The following is a 22,935-nucleotide window of genomic DNA, read 5'->3' as shown; positions in this document are numbered from 1 at the left end:
GCGTGGTTCAGGCAGTGCGAAGAGTGCAGGCTGGAAAAGCGACCTATCATGAGTTTTCTCAGGAGTGTGTTGATGCTGGAGTTTGTGGGTACTTTGCTTTCTTGACGGGGAAGAAAGTCATGTATTATGGTAGTCAAGGCGATGTCCATGCGGAACATTTTCCTAGTACCGCGCCCAAGAATGCTGACTGACTGATGGCGATTTGTTGAGCACAACATCGAATTGCGAGAGAACACAAGGGAGATGAGCCCGAAGGTAGTGAGTGGCCTGGTGCTGGTGGGATAAGGTCCTCTTCGTATTCAGTCAGTAATCAACTCTGTGGTTGATAATTGTTTAACAACGAAATACTGTATCTGCAACTGATTCGAATTAAATTATGAGACTACTTAATCCCGTTTATGCCGCAGATGGTGCAGGTATTGGTGATGCGCACAGAGTCAAATACAGTTGCACAACTGCCTCAGATGCCCACCCACCCGGTAACAGCGTTGGGAAGTGCCAGACAAGATACTGTACAAGAGCTTGAGTCATCGTCCTGAGCCATCTCTCATATTAACATATTGGTGAACCGCGGCTTAGATCGAGTCTAAAGACCGTTATCAGCGGCCCAATCCAAGATCAAGTCATATGCAGCCGTGGCATTCTTGTGCAAGTTGATACCATGTCCAAAGTGAGGTAGAACAATAGCTTCCACGTTACTGCTGCCATTGAACGCTTGAATTGCCGGGCTATCCTCCTCGAACAGGCCGGTGCAATTGGAACCGCAAAAGATAAGATCATGCTCTGCTGCCAAATAGAGTACCGGCCCAGTAAACTCGGGAGCTGCCCCAGGGATGATGGTTGCGGTCAAAAGTTCTCCCAAGGTGAAGGGGTACTTGGTTGCCTCGGCCTGCTCGAGGACTGCCAAATCGAAATAGGGATATTCAAAGAATGAATATTGGTTGGCGAACTTATCCACCCATGTGATGTAGCCGGGGGGATACAGTTCCTCAGGGAATCGCTCCGGAATATTGTCAGATGCAAGACGGAAACCGGACGAAGCAAGAAATAATGGTTGGTATTCGACGCGATTCGAATATCCGGTGAGAACTATACCGTCAGATAGCTCGGGCGCCACTGCAGCGAGAGCGAGTGATAGTTGTGAGCCCCAGCTGTGTCCAACATGAACGACCTTTTCTGGGATCGGGACCCCTGTGATGTTGCCGACTCTGGCCAGCGTCGTCAGTCCAGCCAGTAAGGCAAGTTCCACAGTGGCCTGTATCTCTGTCAATGGATCGGCAACAGTCGAGGGCTCAATGCCGAGACGACTCCAAGATAACGTGCTGTAACCAGCCCCAGCGATACTATCAACGTACGAATATTGCGCATCGTCGGTCGCGTTGGGGAGGTAAAAGTTCCAATAAGACTTGTTGAAGCCGAGTCCATGCGTGTTGATGAAAAGAGTGGAGGATTCCGGTCCTGGCGTCTTCGGGGCACAGTACTCTACGCTGATATTGAACGTCTTTGTCAAAGTCGTCAAGTTCACTTCTGGAACCGAAGGGGTGCGAATCGTGACGACGTTGAGGAGTGCGGTGGCAGCGTACTGATCGAACTCCGCAGGAAGGGGAGGAACGATTGTTGTTACATTATCGACGGGAATTGGGACGATGAAGTCACTGCATGTGTAAGACTTTTGCGCAGTGGTCGACTGAACAACTGCAAAAAGAGATAGAAAAGCGAGGTGAAAGAGCTGCATCTTGTCGTTCTCGTGTAAAATTCTCTGTGATCATTAGGTAACGATAGATATCTCATCTTGCAAAGCGAGCACGTTTATCATCTTGTACCTTTTATACCTTTGTTAAAGCATGAATAAAGTCATTATGAGCGGTGTTGAGTAATTCCAGCAATTTGGAATGGCAGAATAGTGGTACTTGGCTCAAGACGAGAGATGCTGATGTTAGCTTGTATCTGTCAGCTTGGTCTATTGCAAATAATGTCAACCAGTACCGCTTCAGGTAGTTGCTAGAAGGTTTTAAGAAAAGGCTTTAATTTTTGCTGCCTACGCTACTTGAGCCTCCAAGGCCCTAAAAAGCTGATAGAAAGGTCGATTTAGGGCCTTGCTGACTTGGTGCCGAGGTTGGGATATGGCGGCAGTGTGACGTTGTATGATGAGGACGCCTGGTGACGATTGCCAAAACTGCCAGGCACAGGAACTGTACTCCGTAAGGTGTCTAACAGGCTTCGGGCGTAGCGGAACTTCGGTTCCAATAATGAAGGTCGGCATCGGCTCTGCAATGGTGTGACTAATCACTGGCGACCGAAGGATGGGCTAAAGTGGGCTTGGTGGATGCTGTGACATGACAAATCTATGGTAGATCCCAAAGGAACTCCGCAACATCATTGTCGAGCCCGATCATGGCATACTAAAACCAATGGACTCTCACGCCTCGTGGGAGGTCCGTGTAATTGAGACGCTGAGATTGGCATGGCTGGAAATTTTCAAAAATACCTAGCTCCCAATACTGGACTATCCATTCTACCCCGAGTCGTCTCAAGATGCACATGATATTAGATTTGCTTTGAATGTAAACTTTCCAGGGCGCCGAGAAGATGGCTTAATGTTGACCCTAAGTCGATTTATCCAAGCGTATTGCATGCGACAGCAGCTGCAGATGGGATCGAAGTGCCTCGTTGGATGCAACCGAAGATCCACTTGTACCCACTCTTGTTATGCAGCAGAGAGAATGGCTGATTCCAGAAGCTCGCTAGAGATGACGTGAACAAGATCGAGAGGAAGAAAGATCGTGTATACGAGGGCTCTCAAGGTGAAATACCGAAAGCATCCGGGAGTGGGGTGAGGTGGGAGGTTTGAGGTTTGATGTGTGGATGGGAGACTGCCAGATTATAAAGACAGTTGTCTAAAGCAATGGGTAATGATTGAGGCCGTGCAGTCAGCCAACCTCAAGCTGCCATTGATTCTAAGGCCGCCAGATCAGGAACGAGTTCATTTCGGATAGTTCAATACACTGAAAGCCATTTCAAACTGCAGCTGATGTTAGTTTGTGCAAATGCAAAGAGGAGTCTAACTCACGTCTTCATCCGTCTGGCAGACCAAGGTCCGCTTGGTTTGACTCGTTCCAATGTCAACAACATCATCGCCATCAGAGGCTTGCTGGTTCTTTTCTGAATCGAGGGTAAAGCCTAAGCAGGCGACCCTGGTACTGACAACTTGACGTACATAAGCACTCTTCTCTCCAATGCCGCCGGAGAAGACCAAGGCATCGACTTTGCCATCAAGCTTGACGTAGTAGTTGCCGATATAACCGATAACTCGGTCAACAAAGATATTGAAGGCAAGCTTGTGGGTGTCGGGAGCATCTGGATCGGCGATTTTGGAAAAATCGGTCGTTCCAGTGAGCGCTTTCCAGCCTGACTGCTTGTTCAGGATCTCTTCTGCTGTGGAGATATGGAGGTCTTTAGTACTATTGGGACTGAGAGCACTGGCGTCGGAAGTATAGTGGAAGACCAGGCTGGGGTCAATATCTCCGGATCGTGTACCTCCCGGCAAACCGGAGACGGGTGTCAAGCCCATGGTGGTATCTATTGATTGGCCATTCTTGATGGCACAGGCGGATGCGCCGCTTCCCAGGTGCAGAGCAATGATGGAGGTCTCGGATTGGGGCTTGTCGAGAAACTCTGCGATTCTCCGGGTGATGTATTGGTAGCTCAGACCATGGAAGCCGTACTTGCGAAGTCCCTTCTCTTGCGCAATCTTCTGGTCGATGACATACGTCTTGACATAGTCAGGCATGGAATTGTGGAAGCCAGAGTCGAAACACGCAACGTTGATGGCTTTTGGGAGGTCATCGTGGCAGGCAGTCATCAAACTGACAGCAGAAGCATTGTGTCTGCAACATTAGTCAGTAGGTTTCTCGCTAGGCACCATGGCAGAGGAGAATCAATCTCTCACAATGGGGCGAGGTCGGAGAGCTTCTCAATCTTGTGGAAGGTATCCTTGTCAATCAGATGCACCCCAGTGTACTCCCCACCCTGGACCACTCGATGACACGCATAGTGAATGCTGTCCTTGCCTGAGACCTCGGGGATCTCGGCGTCAGAGATGAAGGCATCTAGGACATAAGCGAAGGCCTCGGTGTGGTTGTGAATTTGGCCTGCGTCGGAGGATTGTTTATGAGCACCACGGACATATTTTAGTTTGGCGGGGGGCGAGTTGATAGCCGAGATTTCTGCGGAGGCCAAGCGGCGGAGCCCTTTGGAGGTGGCTGGACCTTGTTCTAGGAATACTGTCGTCTTCAACGAGGAGCTGCCTGCGTTGATGGAGAGGATAATGTTGGCCATGACTGGCTAATTGTTGCTCAGATGTCTGTGCTGGAGGTCTTAAATCAACAATGAGGCCAATGCCAACACGATACATATAAATATATCGCTCTCTGGGCCAGAAGCCGAGAGATGTTGTCTGTTGAGGTCCAAGATGCAGTCGATCGTGATGGTCAGACCACGTTTTGCTTGACAAGCGGAAGGAGCGGCCAAAGCTTGACTTAGTCAGGGGATTTCAAGTCCCACGTAAGGAAGGCGCGACTTGGTTATCGTTTACACCTACCTTCTCTTTCTGCTGATGTTGATGGACATTACGTCGCCGTCATTTCATGTAAAGGCCACCCTGAGTCTTCTTCTTCTTCCTCTTCATTCCTATATATGCGGTGCAACCTGGACCTGGCACACCTAGCATGATATTCGCGTCCTCCGTCGTTGTCTCAAACCATATTCAAATCCAAAATATCCTTCCGCTCCCGGATCTGCATGTGAAAAGATGGTAATTGGCGACATTGGAGATATGTCTCCAACCAAATTGCATCACTTCCAACTTTATCTCATATCAAACGTCACAATCTGATAACCCCCAATTGACCTTGTGCCTACGCAGGTAGGTAAAAAAAGATCATTGGCATCATGAAGTAGCACTGCGTGCCGGCTTTCCAGAGGGAAAAATTCAAATGTACGACCTAATATTGGTGTCGCTGCGACAGCTTGTCTTTATGTATAAATAATACTTACCTAGACTAACCAGTTTCCTGCTTCTTTTTGGATCCTAACGATATCCTAACTGACCGACTGACCTTTTGCTCACCATGCCTGGGGAAGTGATTGATCGTCCGAATCCGCAGCCGGCTCCTTCAAATATCCCCGACTATGTCTCTGACCTGCTTGTTAAGTTGGAAAAGCCAACCTTGGCTAACAAGACGAACGATATCATTGCAAAGTATAGACGTGCGGCCAACTATATTGCTGCCGCCATGATCTTCCTACAGGACAATGTCCTGCTAAAGCGAGATCTCAAGTTCTCCGACATCAAACCAAGACTGCTAGGTCACTGGGGCACATGCCCAGGACTCACCTTGGTATATTCCCACCTGAATATCTTGATTAGGGAGCATGATCTTGATATGATATATGTCGTCGGTCCAGGACACGGTGCCCCATCTATTTTAGCCAATCTTTGGCTGGAGGGTTCCCTAACAAAGTTCTATCCGGCCTGTTCCCAGGATTCTGCAGGATTAGCCACGTTGATAAGCGGCTTCAGTACAACCGGTGGCTTCCCTAGCCATATCAACGCTGAAACTCCCGGTGCTATACATGAAGGTAAGCTCGTCCGCGATAAGGAACTCGATCTTATGTCGCTGACCTTTGATCTCCAGGTGGCGAGCTCGGCTATGCATTGAGTGTCAGCTTCGGGGCCGTTATGGACAATCCTGATCTCATCGTCACATGCATTGTAGGCGACGGAGAGGCTGAATCCGGTCCCACTGCCACCGCATGGCACGGTTACAAGTACATTGACCCAGCAGAATCCGGAGCCGTCCTTCCTATTGTACATGTCAATGGCTTTAAAATCAGCGAGAGAACCATATATGGTTGTATGGACGACAAAGAGATGGCCGCGCTCTTCACGGGCTACGGCTATCAGCCAAGAGTCGTCGATGATTTGGATGATATCGACGCAGATCTCTCTAGTTCACTCGAATGGGCACTTTCTGAGATCAAACGCATCCAAAGCGCTGCCAGGAGTGGGAAGCCCATCATGAAGCCCCGATGGCCTGTCTTGATTCTTCGAACCCCCAAAGGATGGTCTGGCCCAAAAAAGGTCCACGGCCAAATTGTCGAGGGTTCATTCAAAGCACATCAAGTCCCTCTCGCGGCCGCAAAGACTGACCCAGAAGAACTGAAAATGCTCCAAGACTGGCTGTTGTCCTATAAACCGGAGGAGCTCTTCAAGGAGAATGGGGATGTTATTGACGAGATCAAGTCCATCATTCCTGAGAACCCAGAGCGACGACTGGGTCAAAATAAAAAGTGCTACAATGTATATGAGGGACTGAAGCCCATGGACTGGCGGAAGCTTGCAGTGAAGAAAGGCTCCTCTGAAAGCTCCATGAAACAGGTGGGAAAGCTATTAGACCAAGTCGTCCAGGACAACCCCTCGACGTTTCGGATCTTCTCACCCGATGAATTCGAATCCAACAAACTCGACGCCGTCCTCAACTCGACTGGTCGGAACTTCCAGTGGGACCAGTTCTCCAATGCCCAGGGTGGTCGGCTGACTGAGACTCTGTCTGAGCATCAATGTCAAGGCTGGATGCAGGGATACACGTTGACTGGACGAGTGGGCTTGTTTCCTAGCTATGAAGCCTTCCTGGGTATCATCCACACCATGATGGTGCAGTACGCAAAGTTTGGTAAAATGGCACGCGAGTTGACTTGGCGCAAATCAATCGGCAGTATCAACTACCTGGAGACGTCCACTTGGACTCGGCAAGAGCACAACGGTTTCTCGCATCAAAATCCCAGCTTCATTGGAGCAGTCCTCAACCTCAAACCCGACGCTGCAAGAGTGTACTTCCCGCCGGATGCCAATACCTTCCTGTCTACCATGGCGCACTGTCTTCAGTCCAAGAGTTACGTGAACCTGATGGTCGGCAGCAAGCAACCTTCGGCGGTGTTCCTGTCGGCAGATGAAGCAGAAAACCATTGTCGTGCAGGCGCCTCAGTCTGGAAGTTTGCCAGTACCGACGACGGCTTGAATCCGGACGTCATTCTCGTGGGCATCGGAGCTGAATTAACGTTTGAGGTTATTGCGGCGGCAGACCTGCTTCGGAAGAAGGCACCAGCGCTTCGGGTGCGAGTGGTCAATGTGACGGATCTTATGATCCTCGGCGCGTCTAGCAGTCACCCCCATGCCCTGTCCGACGACGCATTCGACGCCCTCTTCACTTCCGATGTGCCCATCCATTTCAACTACCACGGATATGCAAACGAGTTGAAGGGCTTGCTATTCGGGCGGCCGAACTTGAACCGAGTGACAATTGCAAGTTACAAGGAGGAAGGCTCGACAACCACGCCATTCAACATGATGCTGTTGAACGAGACCAGTCGGTATCATGTGGCGATTCAGGCCGTCAAAGGCGCAGCGCTGTCCAATGACCTAGTCCGCTTGCATCTTCACGAGCTGGTGAGTGAGCTCGAGGGGGAGATCAAAAAGACGCAGAGGTTTATCGTCGAGGAAAAGACAGGTATGTTGACTCATGTCCCACAGTTACAGTCTGGCTTACCTTTTTGATGCAGACCCGGAACATTTGGGCAATGTTGGCCTGTTCAAGAACGACTCCAGCTCTTTGAGCGAGGGCTAATACTCGGGTATCTTGGAATGGGAAACGGGAGGGAGGCCATCTCGATCAAGTTTCACTTTTCTTGGACCATGGTGTTGAGAATGTCGTAGAGTCCTTGGGAATTAGCACCGCATTTCGTATGGGCACAGTCCGATCACTCAAAACAGATGGTAATGCCAACATCTTGAACCTGATCGACCCAATCACTCTGCCTGTCACAATCCTTGTTTCAAAGTAGCATAGTCACGATGCGGTCTTTGACCATGGTACTCCGGACAAGAGACAATTTGGGATATTTGTAGAGGCTGTGACCTCGACGACGGATGTATGTTCACTAAAATGGTCTCCCAAGACGGTGCAAGGCAAGATAGGGAATGGATAGGATGGCGGCCGACTTTGGTCAAGGTCAAGAAAAGAACAAGACAGAAATTATGCCTGGTCTAGTTCGGAGGAGGTCAGACGCGCTCGACGCCGTACTCGATTGGGACGAAAAGAGGGGTATGCTTCGCAGCTCGGCGGTACAATGGTGGGTGGGTGACCATAAGCGATCAGAAGACGACTGTGTCATGGTTGGCGAGGATGAATATCGAGATGGCGATGCATTACCACCTGAAGATCTCGAGTTAGTTTCTCAGAGGGTACTTGTAAGGGAAGAAACACAATGACATGTCTCCACTCGCAGGAAAATGTCACCTGCAACATATTTGGTAATGTCGAGGGAGGATGTATAGGACTCGAAACCGCAGTCTGGACCTCAATATCTTATGAGTGTTCTCTCATTATTCGTCGTCGACACCAATTTGTTCCATGTTGCAGCCAGTAGCCACTCGTACTCTATTAATCCGGCTCGGGGAAATGTCATGTTTTGAGCCGAGGCGTGTGGTGGTCCGTGCGCTGTGACATTTGGCGGCCGAGGGGAAAAACGCATGTCAGGGTCATCAACAATAGAAAACAAAGGAGCCAATGAGACCAGTCGGATTAACATGCGAGCTCGAGCTTCTGGCCGACAAAACTCTCTGGGGTGTAAAATGTCATGCAGGGCCACGGTGGAGCTGTCCAACAGGGAATTTTGTGCCCTTGCTCCGACTTCGGGGCCGACTTTAGTTGCCGTGCAAGGTTGAACGAATCATGTTATCTGTAAGAGGAGTGCTTAGGTGCAGTAATGGAGATTACCGTGGGTCAGGCTTTTCAGAAAGAAACGCCGGGGGAAAGGAGAGGAGAGAAGAGTTGAGTAGTCAGAGTCCGAGTGAGAGAATGCACACAAATTAAAGGTAGGTAGGTAATAGAAATTCGAGTCGAGGTCACTGGCTCGCCGGAGCTTCCGTTCAACTCCGCGAGCTCCTTCTGAACGTCCAGTCACATTGCTTGTAACAGTCGAGGAAACAATAAATGGAAAGTGCAGAACTAATGAGGAGTGGAAATGGCACCTGCCCTCTGCGTAAGCACATGCCTGCCAATATGCGTACCTGCCTCGTGTAATCACCACGTGTGCGACATTGTGACGGGCGCCTAAATGCCATGTAATGTCCCATCACCATAGAGAAACGAGGTCGTTAGCAATTTGTACGACTTGCTCAAAACAATGTGAACATCGAATTTCTCGTATCCTTGGCAGGGCCACGGCATCGGGCTTGATTGAGGGGATGGGAGATAGATTGAATGCACTGCTCTTGTGACACTATTATTGCATAAACGATTGGTCGCTCACGAGACGAAGCGACAAAGCGTGGGGTGCACTTGCTAAAAGTACAGCCCACTTGCATGAAGAATGTCCAGATCCCAAATAGGACATGCCGAGGCGTTCACCAGGTGCTTTGTGAGTACAGTCGATGGACGCAAAATCACATATTAGTAGTGACCACATTCGTCTCTACTACTGGGCAATATTCTAACCTGGTGAGAATTACAATTACTGTGGACACTATGATCCTGGCTCCTTGGAACGAGTCATCGCCTGGAAATTCCCCCATTATTGTCCGGCAAATTCACGGAGGCAGGTGGAAGTACCTGGCATGACAAGATGGGTTGATATCCACCAAGAAGCAATCATCCATGGTGAAAAGTTTTTCATTCCTATCATCAGTGTCAGGTCTCTTGGATCGGGAAACGTCGGGTGGTGGGTGGGAGAAAATTGACGAGAATCAAGGACCAGCCTGTGAAAATTTATTCATGTCTACGTGGTCTGGTGCGGTGCTAACAGTAGTGTCGTGGTGGTGGTAAGCGTAGAACCACTGTCAGCGTGGGCGAACAGAGTGCAGGCAACAAATCTTTTTGCTTGATCTCGAGTTCTAGGCATCCAATAACTCAAGGCTGAGGGCCAGGTTGAGTTTGGAGTTGGCCACGCCTCGCTGTCAAGGCCGAAGGTCATTTGGCCGCAGTTTTTGGCCGAGATGAGAATCCGAGGCGAAGAAGCTACCTAAGCCAGTAAGAGTGTCCAAGCCAGAGCCTTCCTTTGTGCAGTAGGCGAGCACCGTTCCAGATCTGCCGCTGGATTGCAGGTGGAGTGCAGCATGACATGACACACGAATTCACTGGCATGTGCGGAGTACACAGACATCCTCGTATGTAGACTCTAGGTAAGGTAGGTCCCTAGAGGGGCAGGGGATCTAACAAGCACTGAGAGGACCGAGGGGCAAATAATTCTGTCTTCAGGCTAGAGACTGCAAGGCAAGCTTGAGGCTCGCGCAAGGCCAAGGTGCAGACTTTCCAAGCCGCATCCAGCCAAGCAAACGCCGGTAGCGGACACTGAACTTGCCTGCTGAGAATCGAAATGGTAATCGATGTCAAAAAGCGAGGCTGCGATTGGCTAGTGGGGTCCTTATCAGCACATGTAAGAAGCTGCACGATGATGGAGACGAGCCCGCAATGGTGGAGGAACCACCTACAGTGACAGGGATACCCACCTATTCCCACCTTTTACGAGCTAGAGTTTGGGTTCGCCCACAATGCCACAGGTGCCTCTGGCTTGATCCCCCACCATAGCAACAAGCTGTGTGACGCCCACGAGCCTCCAAGGGCCAACCCTCCCGGGAAACCGTCCACCGTTCACTGCATTTGCAGCTGGGTGCACAAAGCATTCTCCGTCGTGTTAGGCGAGATGCAGCCTATAGCCATACCCACCTCGTGCCCGTACACCCCTGCTCCTCCCCACCAACCCGCCTACGCAACGTCGTCTATATGTATGAATTACGACACCTAGACACCTGTTCCCCTACTCGTTGGTCCTAGAAAACACTACAGCGGGCGAGCTAAGGCCCAAAAAAGACCTCGGACTTGCTTCTCTTGCCACGCAGTCGGTCGAGCATACTGGGTTCAGGACACGGCTATTCAAGCTGCCAACATCCGCTGGCTGCTGGTTAAGCCTGACGGACAGACGCAGCAGTGACCTGATTGTCCGTAGTCCGTGGTCGGTCCATACGTAGACAGATAGAGTTCCCCTTTGGTCCTAAATATCCATCTCAGTGGTCAGTCCATAGCACGCTAGCGAAAGATCTCGTCGGTACACCTCCAAACCCCACATCCTAGAACCCAATTTCTTTCTGCCTCTTGTCTACCTACCCTCTCTTCCATCTTTTTTTTTGCATCTCATCCAGTGCTCTGCTTGCCCTTTCTGTCAAGACTCGACGCTGCCATCTCGCATACTGCAATACAGACTTGATCCCACCGAGCAACAGCCTCCTTGCTGTTCATCAATTCCCGACATCCCTGCGAGCACTCGTCCTCCACACTCTCGCCCTCTCTCTCGCCTCCCACCTTCCTGCCGCATCCAGGCCACCTCTCACCACTCTTTAACGCCCTGCCATCTGATCCTTTGTCGCTCGTCGACTCTAGGATGGGCCTGGAAGCGGAGAAACCCATACAACAAGAGATTGATCCATCCGACGTTGAGCAAGAGTACACTCCCTACAAGCCCGAAAAGGGCTATGGCTGGGGTGAGGCTTTGCCAGAGAAGCAAGGTCTATACGATCCTAGCCTCGAGAAGGATGCCTGTGGTGTAGGCTTCGCTGCGTATGTTGCACCATCCTTTGTTCCTTCCTGACGTTTTGCTCATCGATTCATAGCCATATCAAGGGCAAGCCAAGCCATAAAATTGTTAGCGATGGTGAGTGCTACCTTGTCAACAAATCCCATATTCCGCAGCTAATCCCCTCTCAGCTCGCAATCTCTTGTGTAACATGACCCATCGTGGTGCCGTCGGCTCAGATGCTCGAGATGGCGACGGTGCTGGTGTCATGACATCCATCCCCCACAAATTCTTCATCAAGAACTTTGCCAGAGAAGTCGGCGTAGAACTGCCTCCTCTGGGTCAGTATGCCGTGGGAAACCTCTTCTTCAAGCCTGACACGGAGATGCTCAAGCATGCCACCGTCAGCTTCGAAGACACTGCTCAAGGTCTTGGCCTCCGGACACTGGGCTGGCGAGAAGTTCCTCGAGATTCTACTCTCCTAGGCCCCGCCGCGCTCTCTCGAGAGCCCATTATCCTACAGCCCGTCGTCGTCCTTGCCTCTGCCTACGGTTCTGGAAACAAGCCTGACAATGTTGACCCCGAGCAATTCGATGATGTAGAATTCGAGCGAAAGCTTTACATTCTCAGAAAGACCGTCTCACACGATGTTCGGTGGAAGCCATGGTTCTATGTCTGTTCCCTCAGCAACCGCAACATCGTCTACAAGGGTCAGCTCGCACCCGTCCAGGTCTATCAATACTATCATGATCTCGTCTCCGTCGACTACGAGGCTCACTTCGCCTTGGTTCATTCTCGATTCTCAACAAACACATTTCCCTCCTGGGATCGATCACAGCCTCTCCGATGGCTCGCGCACAACGGTGAAATCAACACGCTACGAGGTAACAAGAACTGGATGCGTGCTCGTGAGGGTGTGCTCAAGTCAGATCTTTTCGGCCCCGAGCTCGAGCAACTCTTCCCCATTGTCGAAGATGGCGGTTCTGATTCTGCCGCCTTTGACAATGTCATGGAGCTACTCGTCATGAATCGTGTTTTGTCTCTTCCTGAAGCCGTCATGATGATGGTTCCTGAAGCCTGGCAAGGAAATCATGCCATGGACCCTGCAAAGGCCGCTTTTTACGAGTATGCCGCCTGCTTGATGGAACCCTGGGACGGCCCCGCTCTGTTCACCTTCTCCGATGGCCGATACTGCGGTGCCAACTTGGACCGGAATGGTCTTAGACCCTGCAGATATTATGTCACAGACGATGATAGAATTGTGTGCGCATCAGAGGTCGGCACTATTGCCATCGAGCCAGAACGAGTTATCCTGAAGGGTCGATTGCAGCCTGGCAAGATGCTTTTGGTTGACACACAAGCTGGCCGCATCATTGATGACGCCGAACTCAAGGAGACGGTTGCCAGCAGACAGCCATTCCGACAGTGGATCGACAAAAACCTGATGAGAATGCCTACCGTCTATGAAGGCCTCGCCCAGGAGATGGACTTGAGCTTCAAGCTGAGCGAATCCACCATCCAAGAGGACGTTCGACTGCGTGCATTTGGCTACTCATTCGAGCAAGTCAGCTTGCTTCTAGGCCCCATGGCCGCCGATTCCAAGGAAGCCTTGGGCTCCATGGGCAACGACGCTCCTCTGGCTTGTCTCGCTCAACAGCCACGCTTGCTCTTTGAGTACTTCAGACAACTCTTCGCCCAAGTCACCAACCCTCCTATCGATCCAATTCGTGAGGCTATTGTCATGTCGCTTGAATGCTATGTCGGCCCCCAAGGTAACCTTTTGGAGATGGAAGATTCTCAGTGCGGACGCCTTTTGCTGCCTTCGCCCATTCTTGAAATTGAGACCTTCAACGCGCTCCAGAACATCAACTCCTACAACAAGGATTGGACTGTCAAGACCATCGACATCACGTTCGACAAGTGGGCCGGCACTGACGGCTATAAAGACGCTCTTGATTCTATCTGCGATGCTGCCACCGCTGCAATCGAAGCTGGTGACAAGATCATCATTTTGTCGGATCGTGCCACTTCTGAAGACAGGGTTCCCGTGTCTTCGCTCCTCGCCACTGGTCTCGTCCATCACCACTTGGTTCGTAACAAGTGGAGATCCAGAGCTGCGCTCATCGTCGAAACTGCCGAGGCTCGAGAGGTTCATCACATGTGTGTTTTGGTTGGTTATGGTGCTGATGGTATCAACCCATATCTGGCCATGGAATGCATCTTGAAGCTCAACCGTGAGGGCCTTATCCGCAAGAAGCTCACCGATCAACAGATCATCGAAAACTACAAGTCCTCTTGCGATGGTGGTATTCTCAAGGTCATGAGTAAGATGGGTATCTCCACCTTGCAGTCCTACAAGGGCGCCCAGATTTTCGAGGCTCTTGGTATCGATGATAGTGTCGTTGACCGCTGCTTTGCCGGCACAGCCACCCGCGTCCGGGGCATGACGTTTGATCTTATTGCTCAAGATGCCTTCGCATTCCACGAAAAGGGCTATCCATCCCGTCATATCCGCGAAATTCCCGGTTTGCCCGAATCTGGAGAATACCATTGGCGTGATGGTGGTGAGCCTCACATCAACGACCCAGTCAGCATCGCCAATATTCAGGATGCTGTTCGAACCAAGAATGACAAGTCCTACGAGGCTTATTCTCTGTCCGAGTATGAACAAATTAAGAATTGTACTCTCCGAGGCATGCTTGATTTCGATTTCGAACAGCGTACGCCTGTGCCGATTGATCAAGTTGAGCCGTGGACTGAGATTGTCCGACGATTCGTGACAGGCGCCATGTCCTACGGCTCCATTTCCATGGAATCCCACTCGACATTAGCCGTCGCGATGAATCGCCTTGGTGGCAAGTCCAACACCGGTGAAGGTGGTGAGGACCCCGAGCGAAGCTTGAAGATGGAAAACGGCGACTCCATGCGGTCGGCCATCAAGCAGATTGCTTCTGGTAGATTTGGTGTCACCTCCAACTACTTGGCTGATGCCGATGAGCTCCAAATTAAGATGGCTCAGGGTGCTAAGCCCGGTGAAGGTGGTGAACTTCCCGGTCACAAGGTCTCCCAGTCTATTGCTCGCACTCGACATTCTACACCGGGTGTTGGTCTCATCTCCCCACCTCCTCACCACGACATCTACTCCATTGAAGATCTGAAACAATTGATCTACGATCTCAAGTGCTCCAACCCCCGAGCTCGTGTCTCCGTCAAGTTGGTGTCCGAAGTTGGTGTCGGTATTGTTGCTGCTGGTGTTGCCAAGGCCAAGGCTGATCACATCCTGATCTCTGGTCATGATGGTGGTACCGGTGCCTCCAGATGGACTGGTATCAAGTATGCCGGCTTGCCCTGGGAACTGGGCCTTGCCGAGACGCATCAAACTCTGGTTCTCAACGATCTTCGTGGCCGTGTCATCGTTCAAACAGACGGTCAGCTTCGTACCGGACGTGATGTTGCTATTGCTTGTCTGCTTGGAGCCGAAGAATGGGGCTTTGCTACCACTCCTTTGATCGCCATGGGATGTATTATGATGCGAAAGGCAAGCTCTTTCATTCTACCCATCCTCGCTCAATTATTAACATGATTATAGTGCCACTTGAATACATGCCCAGTCGGAATAGCGACTCAGGATCCAGTCCTCCGAAAGAAGTTTGCAGGAAGCCCCGAGCATGTCATCAACTTCTTCTATTACATTGCCAACGAGCTTCGTGCAATCATGGCTAAGCTTGGTATCAGGACTGTCAATGAGATGGTTGGTCACGCAGAACTTCTCAAAGTTCGCGAGGATCTTCGCACACCCAAGACCGAGAATCTGGATTTGTCACTCATCCTTACACCAGCTCATTCAATCCGTCCTGGAGTAGCCACCTACAACGTTCGAAAGCAAGACCACAAGCTCCACACCCGTCTAGACAATAAGTTGATCTCCGAATCAGAACTTGCTCTTGAGAAGGGACTTCCTTGCCGCATCGAAACCGATATTGTCAACACTGATAGAACTCTTGGAGCAACTCTATCTTACCACATCAGCAAGCGATACGGCGAGGCTGGTCTACCCCAGGACACTATCCACGTCAACATTCGAGGTTCTGCCGGTCAGTCTTTCGGCGCGTACCTCGCACCTGGCGTTACTCTTGAACTCGAAGGCGATGCAAACGATTATGTCGGCAAAGGCCTCTCTGGCGGACGACTTATTGTCTACCCTCCTCGCAGCGCCGTCTTCAAGGCTGAGGAAAACATCCTCATCGGCAATGTCTGCTTGTATGGTGCTACCCAGGGTACATGCTACTTCCGTGGTGTTGCCGCCGAACGATTCGCTGTTCGCAACTCCGGGGCCAATGCCGTCGTCGAAGGTGTTGGTGACCATGGCTGTGAGTACATGACTGGTGGTCGGGTTGTCATCCTTGGCAGCGCTGGTCGCAACTTTGCTGCAGGCATGTCGGGTGGCATCGCATATGTTCTTGATATGAACCAGGACTTCCACTCGAAGATTAACATGGAGATGGTTGAAGTTTCCGGCGTGGAAGACCCCACAGAGATTGCTTTCCTTCGAGGCATGATCGAGGATCATCATCATTACACTGGCTCTGAGCTCGCAGCTCGCATCCTCCTCGAGTTCACCCGTGCCCTTCCTCGCTTCGTCAAGGTTCTTCCCACTGACTACAAGCGCGTTCTCGCAGAACAAGCTGCCAAAGCGGAAGAGGCCAAGAAGGCAGAATACCCATTACCATTACTCGCCGGCAACCCTGTCAGAAACCTTCATCAAGAGCAACGTGAAGTCACCCAGGAAAAAGAAGCCAAGCAAAAGAAGGCTGAGATGCTCGACATTGAGGAAGGTATCAATGGCGATGCCGAAAAGGCCAAACAGAAGGCTGCTCTCGTTCTTGACAAGACCCGAGGTTTCATGAAATATACTCGTCGAAGCGAGAAGTATCGTAACGCCCGAACAAGAACCAAGGACTGGGCAGAGCTATCCAGTCGACTCAACGAGGACGAGCTTAAGTATCAATCTGCACGATGCATGGACTGCGGTGTACCCTTCTGTCAATCCGATACTGGCTGCCCAATCTCCAACATCATTCCCAAATGGAACGAATTGGTGTTCGCTAATCAATGGAAGGACGCTCTCAACCGCCTTCTCATGACCAACAACTTCCCCGAGTTCACAGGCCGTGTCTGCCCAGCACCTTGCGAGGGCGCTTGCGTCTTGGGAATCAATGAGGATCCTGTCGGAATCAAGAGCATCGAATGTGCCATCATCGACAAAGGCTTCGAGATGGGCTGGATGGTTCCCACTCCGCCCACCGAGCGAACTGGCAAGACCGTTGCTATCATTGGATCCGGTCCTGCTGGTCTTGCTGCTGCCGATCAGCTCAACCGTGCTGGACACTCGGTTACTGTGTACGAGAAATCTGATCGAGTTGGTGGCCTCCTGATGTACGGAATTCCAAACATGAAGCTTGACAAGCGCATTGTCCAGCGACGTGTTGATCTCATGGCTGCTGAAGGTGTTGTGTTCAAGACTGGTGTTCTCGTGGGACCTACCGAGGAGGTTAGTCTTGAGTCGCTCCGAAGCAGCAACGACGCTGTCATCATTTCGACTGGTGCCCAAGTACCTCGAGATCTCAAGATCAAGGGCCGTGAGGCAGAGGGCATCCATTTCGCAATGGAGTTCTTGCATGCCAATACCAAATCGCTGTTGGACTCTGAACTGAGCGATGGCAAGTATATCAGTGCTAAAGACAAGCACGTCATTGTCATCGGTGGTGGTGATACTGGAAATGACTGTATTGGAACATCTCTCCGACATGGTGCCAAATCCATCACCAACTTCGAGTTATTGCCTCAGCCTCCTCCGGAGCGTGCTCGGGACAACCCCTGGCCCCAGTGGCCACGAATCTACCGAGTCGACTATGGTCACACAGAAGTCAAGACGCACTACGGCAAAGATCCTCGAGAGTACTGTGTGATGACCAAGGACTTCGATGTCAAAGATGGGCGAGTTGTTGGCATGAACACCACACGTGTCGAGTGGACCAAGAGTGCCACTGGTGGTTGGGACATGAAACCCAAGGAAGGCAGTGAACAATACTTCCCTGCCGACATTGTCATGCTTTCCATGGGATTCTTGGGACCTGATGAGCATCTTTTCAATGCTGAGGTCGAACTCGACGGTCGCAAGAATATCAAGACTCCCAAGGGACACTACAATACCAATCTTCCAGGTGTGTTTGCCGCGGGCGATTGTCGCCGTGGTCAATCTCTGATTGTCTGGGGTATCAACGAGGGTCGCCAATGTGCTCGTCAAGTTGACAGCTATCTCATGGGAACTGGATCGATCCTCCCGATTACTGGGGGCATTGTGCGACGGTCCCCACTTGACAGTGTTCCAGTCGCAAAGCATAGCAAGACACACGAAGTTGCAGTGGCCTAAGCTTTTGAAAAATTTAAGCGCAACATAGACAACCGTGCTGCAGCTTAACTTCGTGGCTTTAAGTTTGAGAACAAGGTGAAAAAAGGGACAAGTTAAAGGGACAGGATCAAAATGGGTGGCATTTCAATCGTCTTTGGAACAAAGTTTCAGTCAGCATGGTGAGCGCGCACAGTCAGTCATATCTGATACCCCAGTACAGCGCTTTACGAATGAAATGAAGAAGTTTGGACAGCTGGACCTGACACGAACTGGCGAGATACACGCAACTGTCGAAGCCTGGAGCAAGGATGAATTTACGGCAATGGCACGGTCTTCATTCGTTTCAACGGGACTCTTGTCGAGGCTCGTTTCTTGCACTTGATTTACGTGCTGATGTGTAGAAGTTGATGCAATGGCCGCAAAATGGCAAAAAAGAAATGCAAATGATTATTGATTTGATGAGCTTTGTTGGGAGGAAATGTGTTTTCACGTTGAACAGAAGACTGCAGATCAATACCAATGGGAAATGTATCATAGAGAGCAAATTGGTAGGTAGATGGCAGATTCGATCAATTCATTTTACAATAGGTTTCTGTTCCATTTATTCAAAGCGTGATAATATGCACGAACCTCAGGTTCGAAGGATCGGTTCTTATATCTCTGTTTCATTGTACATATAATCCCACAAGCAATATCAATCCCATGGGACCACTTCCGCTTTATCTCGAATGCCGACATTGCAAGTGAAATTGCGACTCAACATGACACCGAATTCTTCTTGACCACTGCCACCAGTAGGATCATGAGGAATGACATTGTCACCATTACCACCACCACTATCACCACGGTCGTCGTCATCATTATCATCCTGTTCACCATTCATATTCCACCACCACTGACTCCCACTCAACATAGCATCCTGATCATCAAATTCATCATCCACCCGACTCGGACTCGAAGACAACCACTGCAAATCCTCCAAACTCGCCTTGGCCATCCAACCCCATTTCCGCCAAAACCAAGGTCTTGCTTCCCAACTCCGGCGACTCCACGCCACACCATCGCCCATAGTCCTTCCATTCCTGGCACTAGCCCGTGATCGACCCCAGCAGACAAGTCCATCGTGCATCAAGTCCAGAAACAGACTGAGATGATCGAGTCGTTTCTCACTCGACAGATAAATTGCCACGCTGCGGAAATGAGGAAAGGGGATACAGTCGAGATAACAGGGGTGTGGGAGCATTAATTGGTAACCAGTGGGGCGTAGATCTTTGGGTAAGGCGTTGAGATTTAGAGTCGAATTGTTCGAGCCAGTGAAGGGAGATGGGTGGTCGTTGAGATATGCGGGGCGGGCGATTCCAATGCTTTGAGCGATGGAAAGGGTGGCTGAAAAGCAGGATTCACCGACAAGTTGGAGATGGTTTAGATATGGTGATGGATATGCACTCGTCTCTGATGCCCATGAGGATTCTGGAGTGATTGGACCTAAGGAATGATGTCTTGGATAGCCTGAGAAGGTAGAACCTATGGGCAATGCCTGTGCGGAATTCCACTGTTTTCCAATCGGACTCGGCGGTGGCTTTTTGTAAATCTTGAGATATAGCTCCTCAGGGACAGGCCACAAGTGTCGCATGTCCTCGTGGCCTGGTTCGGGGGGAATATAATAATAAAGTGCAACATCCAATGGTAAATCTGGGTCTGGGAGAGGTGGTAAAGGTAATGATGATTCTGGTTGTGGCGCCTGTTCAGTCACTTCCTGCATAGTGTCAAGAGTCGTCACACTTGACGTCGACGGTGGTTGAAGTGATTGTTGATGTTGTTGTGAGAGTCCATGGTCTTGTTCATGGCGACTCTCCAACGAGTCGCTGACAGTGGGAGTTGATTGTTGTTGGAATAATGATTCCAAGACTTTGGCTTTCATGTCCTCGTCGCGCTTCTGCTTCTGTCTCTCACGCCATAACTTCTGGGCCTGGCGATTCTGTTCTCGTCGAGCCTCGGTCAGCTTACGTTTGTATGGTCGCCGAGGCGACTCTGCTATGTCGTCAACGGATGCCATTGTTTTTCTTCTAGTAGTTAAGGTGTTCTTCTAAGTTCCATGCTTTGTTTTCGGATGCGACAACTGTTTGATTGAGTGTCTGAAACTGGGGTTTCTTTTGCGACATCTATATTCTCAGTTTGCTTGGGCCAGGCAACAGAAGGTCGCCAGCGAGTACAATCCACCGCCATGATTGGTGGCTAGTTGAATTAGTGATAGCGGCTTCAACCACGTGATATTTGGCTTATGAGATCTGCATGTTCCTCCGGATTTTATTAAGGAGAAGTGGGACAACAAGTGACGCACTCCTTGCACTCATCATCATCATCATCATCCTCGTGCCACGCACCCACCCACCATCAAATTCGATTTCTATGACTTCAGAGGTTCGGACATGACGTCCGCGCCTCTGCCATGAACATTCATGCGCGAAAAACCCCACCGTGGATGTTATGTTATCCTATGAAACTTGCGTATTCATGCCCAGCCTATCCACCACAGATCTCATGCAAACCCTCGTAAGTGCAGGAATATATTCGATCCTGAGAAGACATTTGTAAAGGTAAGGACATCTTTACTGATCAGTGATTTACCTCATTCGCTTCATGTCACAACAAGGCAATTCCAGTATTGGCAGCCCTCGCACCGATCCCAAAGACAAGAGCAGACGCCTCCCTGCTCGACAAGACTCGTATTCCCTTGCTGGGCCCAAACGACCAAGTTATCAACGTACCACAACAAGTAGATCCCGAGGAAACAGCCTCCCATCTGTCGCGGAGCACAACACAAGTGACGATCCGACGCAGCAGACAATATGGGGTTTAGCAGCACCATTGCCTCACATTCAACGGCCGGGAATGCAATCCACGAGGACCAGGACTGGGACTGACAGCTCACTCCATCCACAGCCGTCCAAACATAGTTCGTCCTTGAAATCCTTCAAAACTCCACAAAGTACCCCTGCAGCTCCCGAGGCCGTGCAGCCTTCTGCTCCCACAGGAACCGCCCTTGCTCCTCAGATAGAAGTAACCCCAAGTCGAAATGCCAACAGCAAGAACACGAGGGCCCAGCCTGCGACAAGACCTCGACCTAGTGCCGACACAGAACCTGTCAGTCCTTCACTAGATTTACTCCGTCATGCCACCACGGCCAGAATATCAACATATCGTCCAGAAGATGCCCACGCACATGTCCCCTTGCCATCAGGGGCTGTTGTCAGCACAGACGCAAACCAGCGCCGTCAAAATTTGAGTCGAGAGCACGTCAGCGCTCACGATCAAGCCACCTCACCGATAGCGAGCGCAGAGTTTCCTCAATCGGAACCTCATCATACTTATGACTCGGCGCTAAACCGCACCACGAATCTCGTTGGAGATGACCATGGCCTCGACGGCAACTTGAGCGACTACGACATTGTGGAATCAGGTCGGCGCCGCATGCAGCAGTTTGCCGACACGGCGAGCAGAGACAGTGGCGTTGCTCGTCCTACAGCCATTGACTGGGAAGAATACAACCAAGTAGACGAGCAGTCTGACGGTACCAACCGACCGTTCTTCAATTCCTGGGGAGCCATCCGGCATCGTTTTCGCCAACCCTTTGCTGAATGGCTCGGCACCCTGGTTTTTATGATCATTGGGCTCTCTGGAAGCATTGTCCATATGACGGCACGAGACGAGTACGGCGACCTGCTGACTGCGTATCTTGCATGGGGATTGGGAGTGATGCTGGGGATATATATGGCGGGTGGCGTTTCAGGAGCACATCTGAACCCGGCCATTTCGATTGTCCTCTCGATCTTTCGCGGCTTTCCTTGGTCGTTGTGTGTGCAGTATATGGTCGCACAAATGCTGGGCGCAGTCATGGCCTCAGCCATCGTCTATGGTCTATACCGGGACGCGATACTCGACTATGCCGCGCACGACGTTGTTCGAGCTGGCCCTGCCTTCTACACTCAGCCCCGCGATGGGTTGAGTAATGCCTCAGCCTTCTTCACCGAGTTTGCAGCCACCGCCATCGCCGCAGGGTCGATCCTCGCCCTGGGCGACGAGTCCAATGCCCCTCCTGGCGCCGGTATGCATGCCTTTATCATCGGCCTCCTCATTACCGCCGAATGCATGGCCTTTTCATACAATACCGGCACAGCCTTGAATCCTGCTCGAGATCTTGGTCCCAGACTCATCGTATGGGCTGCTGGCTTTGGGAGCCAGGTTATCACTCTCCGATCTTGGTGGTTCATCTGGGGACCTTGGTGTGGTACCATCTCAGGTGGCATTTTCGGTGCCTGGGTTTATGATGTTTTCATCTTTACCGGTGGTGAGAGTCCTGTGAATTATCCTGCAGACAGTTCTGCTCTCGAGCTCTTCAAATGTTGGAGATTAACCGATAGGAGTAACAGGACTATTGAGGGAAAGGAAGGTGACTTGCAGGTTAAACCGGATAGTTATAGCTTTGCCTAGAACGATAAAGTGAATGTGGGTTAAGCATTATTCTCATATGAGGTTTTCCGAGACTTTCACCATGGTGGCTCGTTTGGCTGTTGGTGGTTCGGGTTCTTCGCTCTTCCTACTGCCTTCAACGGTGATTTGTCGAATGAGTTCAGTCATGACAAAAAGGGGCCACGCTACTAGTACATGGCATGAAGATAGCGAAAGCTGAGTATTGCTCATGTGTAGGTACTACTACTATGGAAGCAGAAGAGAAAAGGAGGACGAAGCTTTGGACGAAGCAGGGGTTGAGGGAAAGAGCAGTGGAGGTCTGATCTCGAGGAAGGTGGCATGTGTGTAACTCTAAGAGGCAGGCACGTTCTTGGGCAGCGCGTGCTTGCCTTGTGGCTGAGCACACGTATCCACAAAGACCATCG

General features: G+C 50.8%; 5 protein-coding genes across 6 annotated transcripts; 3 read left to right on the top strand and 2 right to left on the bottom strand.

Moving 5' to 3' along the window:
• Positions 1 to 1,985: 1,985 nt before the first annotated feature.
• PV10_04318 (acetate kinase) lies at positions 1,986 to 4,486 on the bottom strand. The gene is made up of 3 exons (XM_016368860.1): positions 3,950 to 4,486; positions 3,071 to 3,887; positions 1,986 to 3,022 (listed from the first exon to the last, which is right to left on the bottom strand). The coding sequence occupies exons 1-3, from the start codon at positions 4,336 to 4,338 to the stop codon at positions 2,984 to 2,986; spliced, it is 1,245 nt and encodes a 414-aa protein (XP_016224648.1). The 5' UTR covers positions 4,339 to 4,486; the 3' UTR covers positions 1,986 to 2,983.
• A 613-nt stretch (positions 4,487 to 5,099) lies between these two features.
• Positions 5,100 to 8,417, top strand: PV10_04317. 2 transcript variants are annotated; one of them, XM_016368858.1, is made up of 3 exons: positions 5,100 to 5,640; positions 5,697 to 7,568; positions 7,621 to 8,417. In XM_016368858.1, the coding sequence occupies exons 1-3, from the start codon at positions 5,130 to 5,132 to the stop codon at positions 7,683 to 7,685; spliced, it is 2,448 nt and encodes an 815-aa protein (XP_016224646.1). In that variant the 5' UTR covers positions 5,100 to 5,129; the 3' UTR covers positions 7,686 to 8,417. The 2 variants fall into 2 exon arrangements, with proteins under 2 accessions (XP_016224646.1, XP_016224647.1); XM_016368859.1 differs by having other exon boundaries at positions 5,697 to 8,417.
• A 2,818-nt stretch (positions 8,418 to 11,235) lies between these two features.
• Positions 11,236 to 18,627, top strand: PV10_04316 (uncharacterized protein). Its single transcript, XM_016368857.1, has 4 exons — positions 11,236 to 11,672; positions 11,726 to 11,766; positions 11,820 to 15,166; positions 15,218 to 18,627. The coding sequence occupies exons 1-4, from the start codon at positions 11,497 to 11,499 to the stop codon at positions 18,059 to 18,061; spliced, it is 6,408 nt and encodes a 2,135-aa protein (XP_016224645.1). The 5' UTR covers positions 11,236 to 11,496; the 3' UTR covers positions 18,062 to 18,627.
• A 64-nt stretch (positions 18,628 to 18,691) lies between these two features.
• Positions 18,692 to 20,207, bottom strand: PV10_04315 (uncharacterized protein). Its single transcript, XM_016368856.1, has one exon. It carries the CDS (start codon positions 20,094 to 20,096, stop codon positions 18,735 to 18,737), a length of 1,362 nt encoding a protein of 453 aa, XP_016224644.1. The 5' UTR covers positions 20,097 to 20,207; the 3' UTR covers positions 18,692 to 18,734.
• A 473-nt stretch (positions 20,208 to 20,680) lies between these two features.
• On the top strand, positions 20,681 to 22,531 carry PV10_04314 (uncharacterized protein; the record flags this gene model as incomplete). Its single annotated transcript, XM_016368855.1, has 1 exon — positions 20,681 to 22,531. The coding sequence occupies one exon, from the start codon at positions 20,681 to 20,683 to the stop codon at positions 22,529 to 22,531; it is 1,851 nt and encodes a 616-aa protein (XP_016224643.1).
• Between the last annotated feature and the right edge of the window lie 404 nt (positions 22,532 to 22,935).

Source organism: Exophiala mesophila (assembly GCF_000836275.1).
Source record: "Exophiala mesophila strain CBS 40295 unplaced genomic scaffold supercont1.3, whole genome shotgun sequence".
Classification (NCBI taxonomy): domain Eukaryota; kingdom Fungi; phylum Ascomycota; class Eurotiomycetes; order Chaetothyriales; family Herpotrichiellaceae; genus Exophiala; species Exophiala mesophila.
The sequence above is the reverse complement of the archived record's forward strand: the minus strand, read 5'-3'. Positions and strand labels throughout refer to the sequence as shown.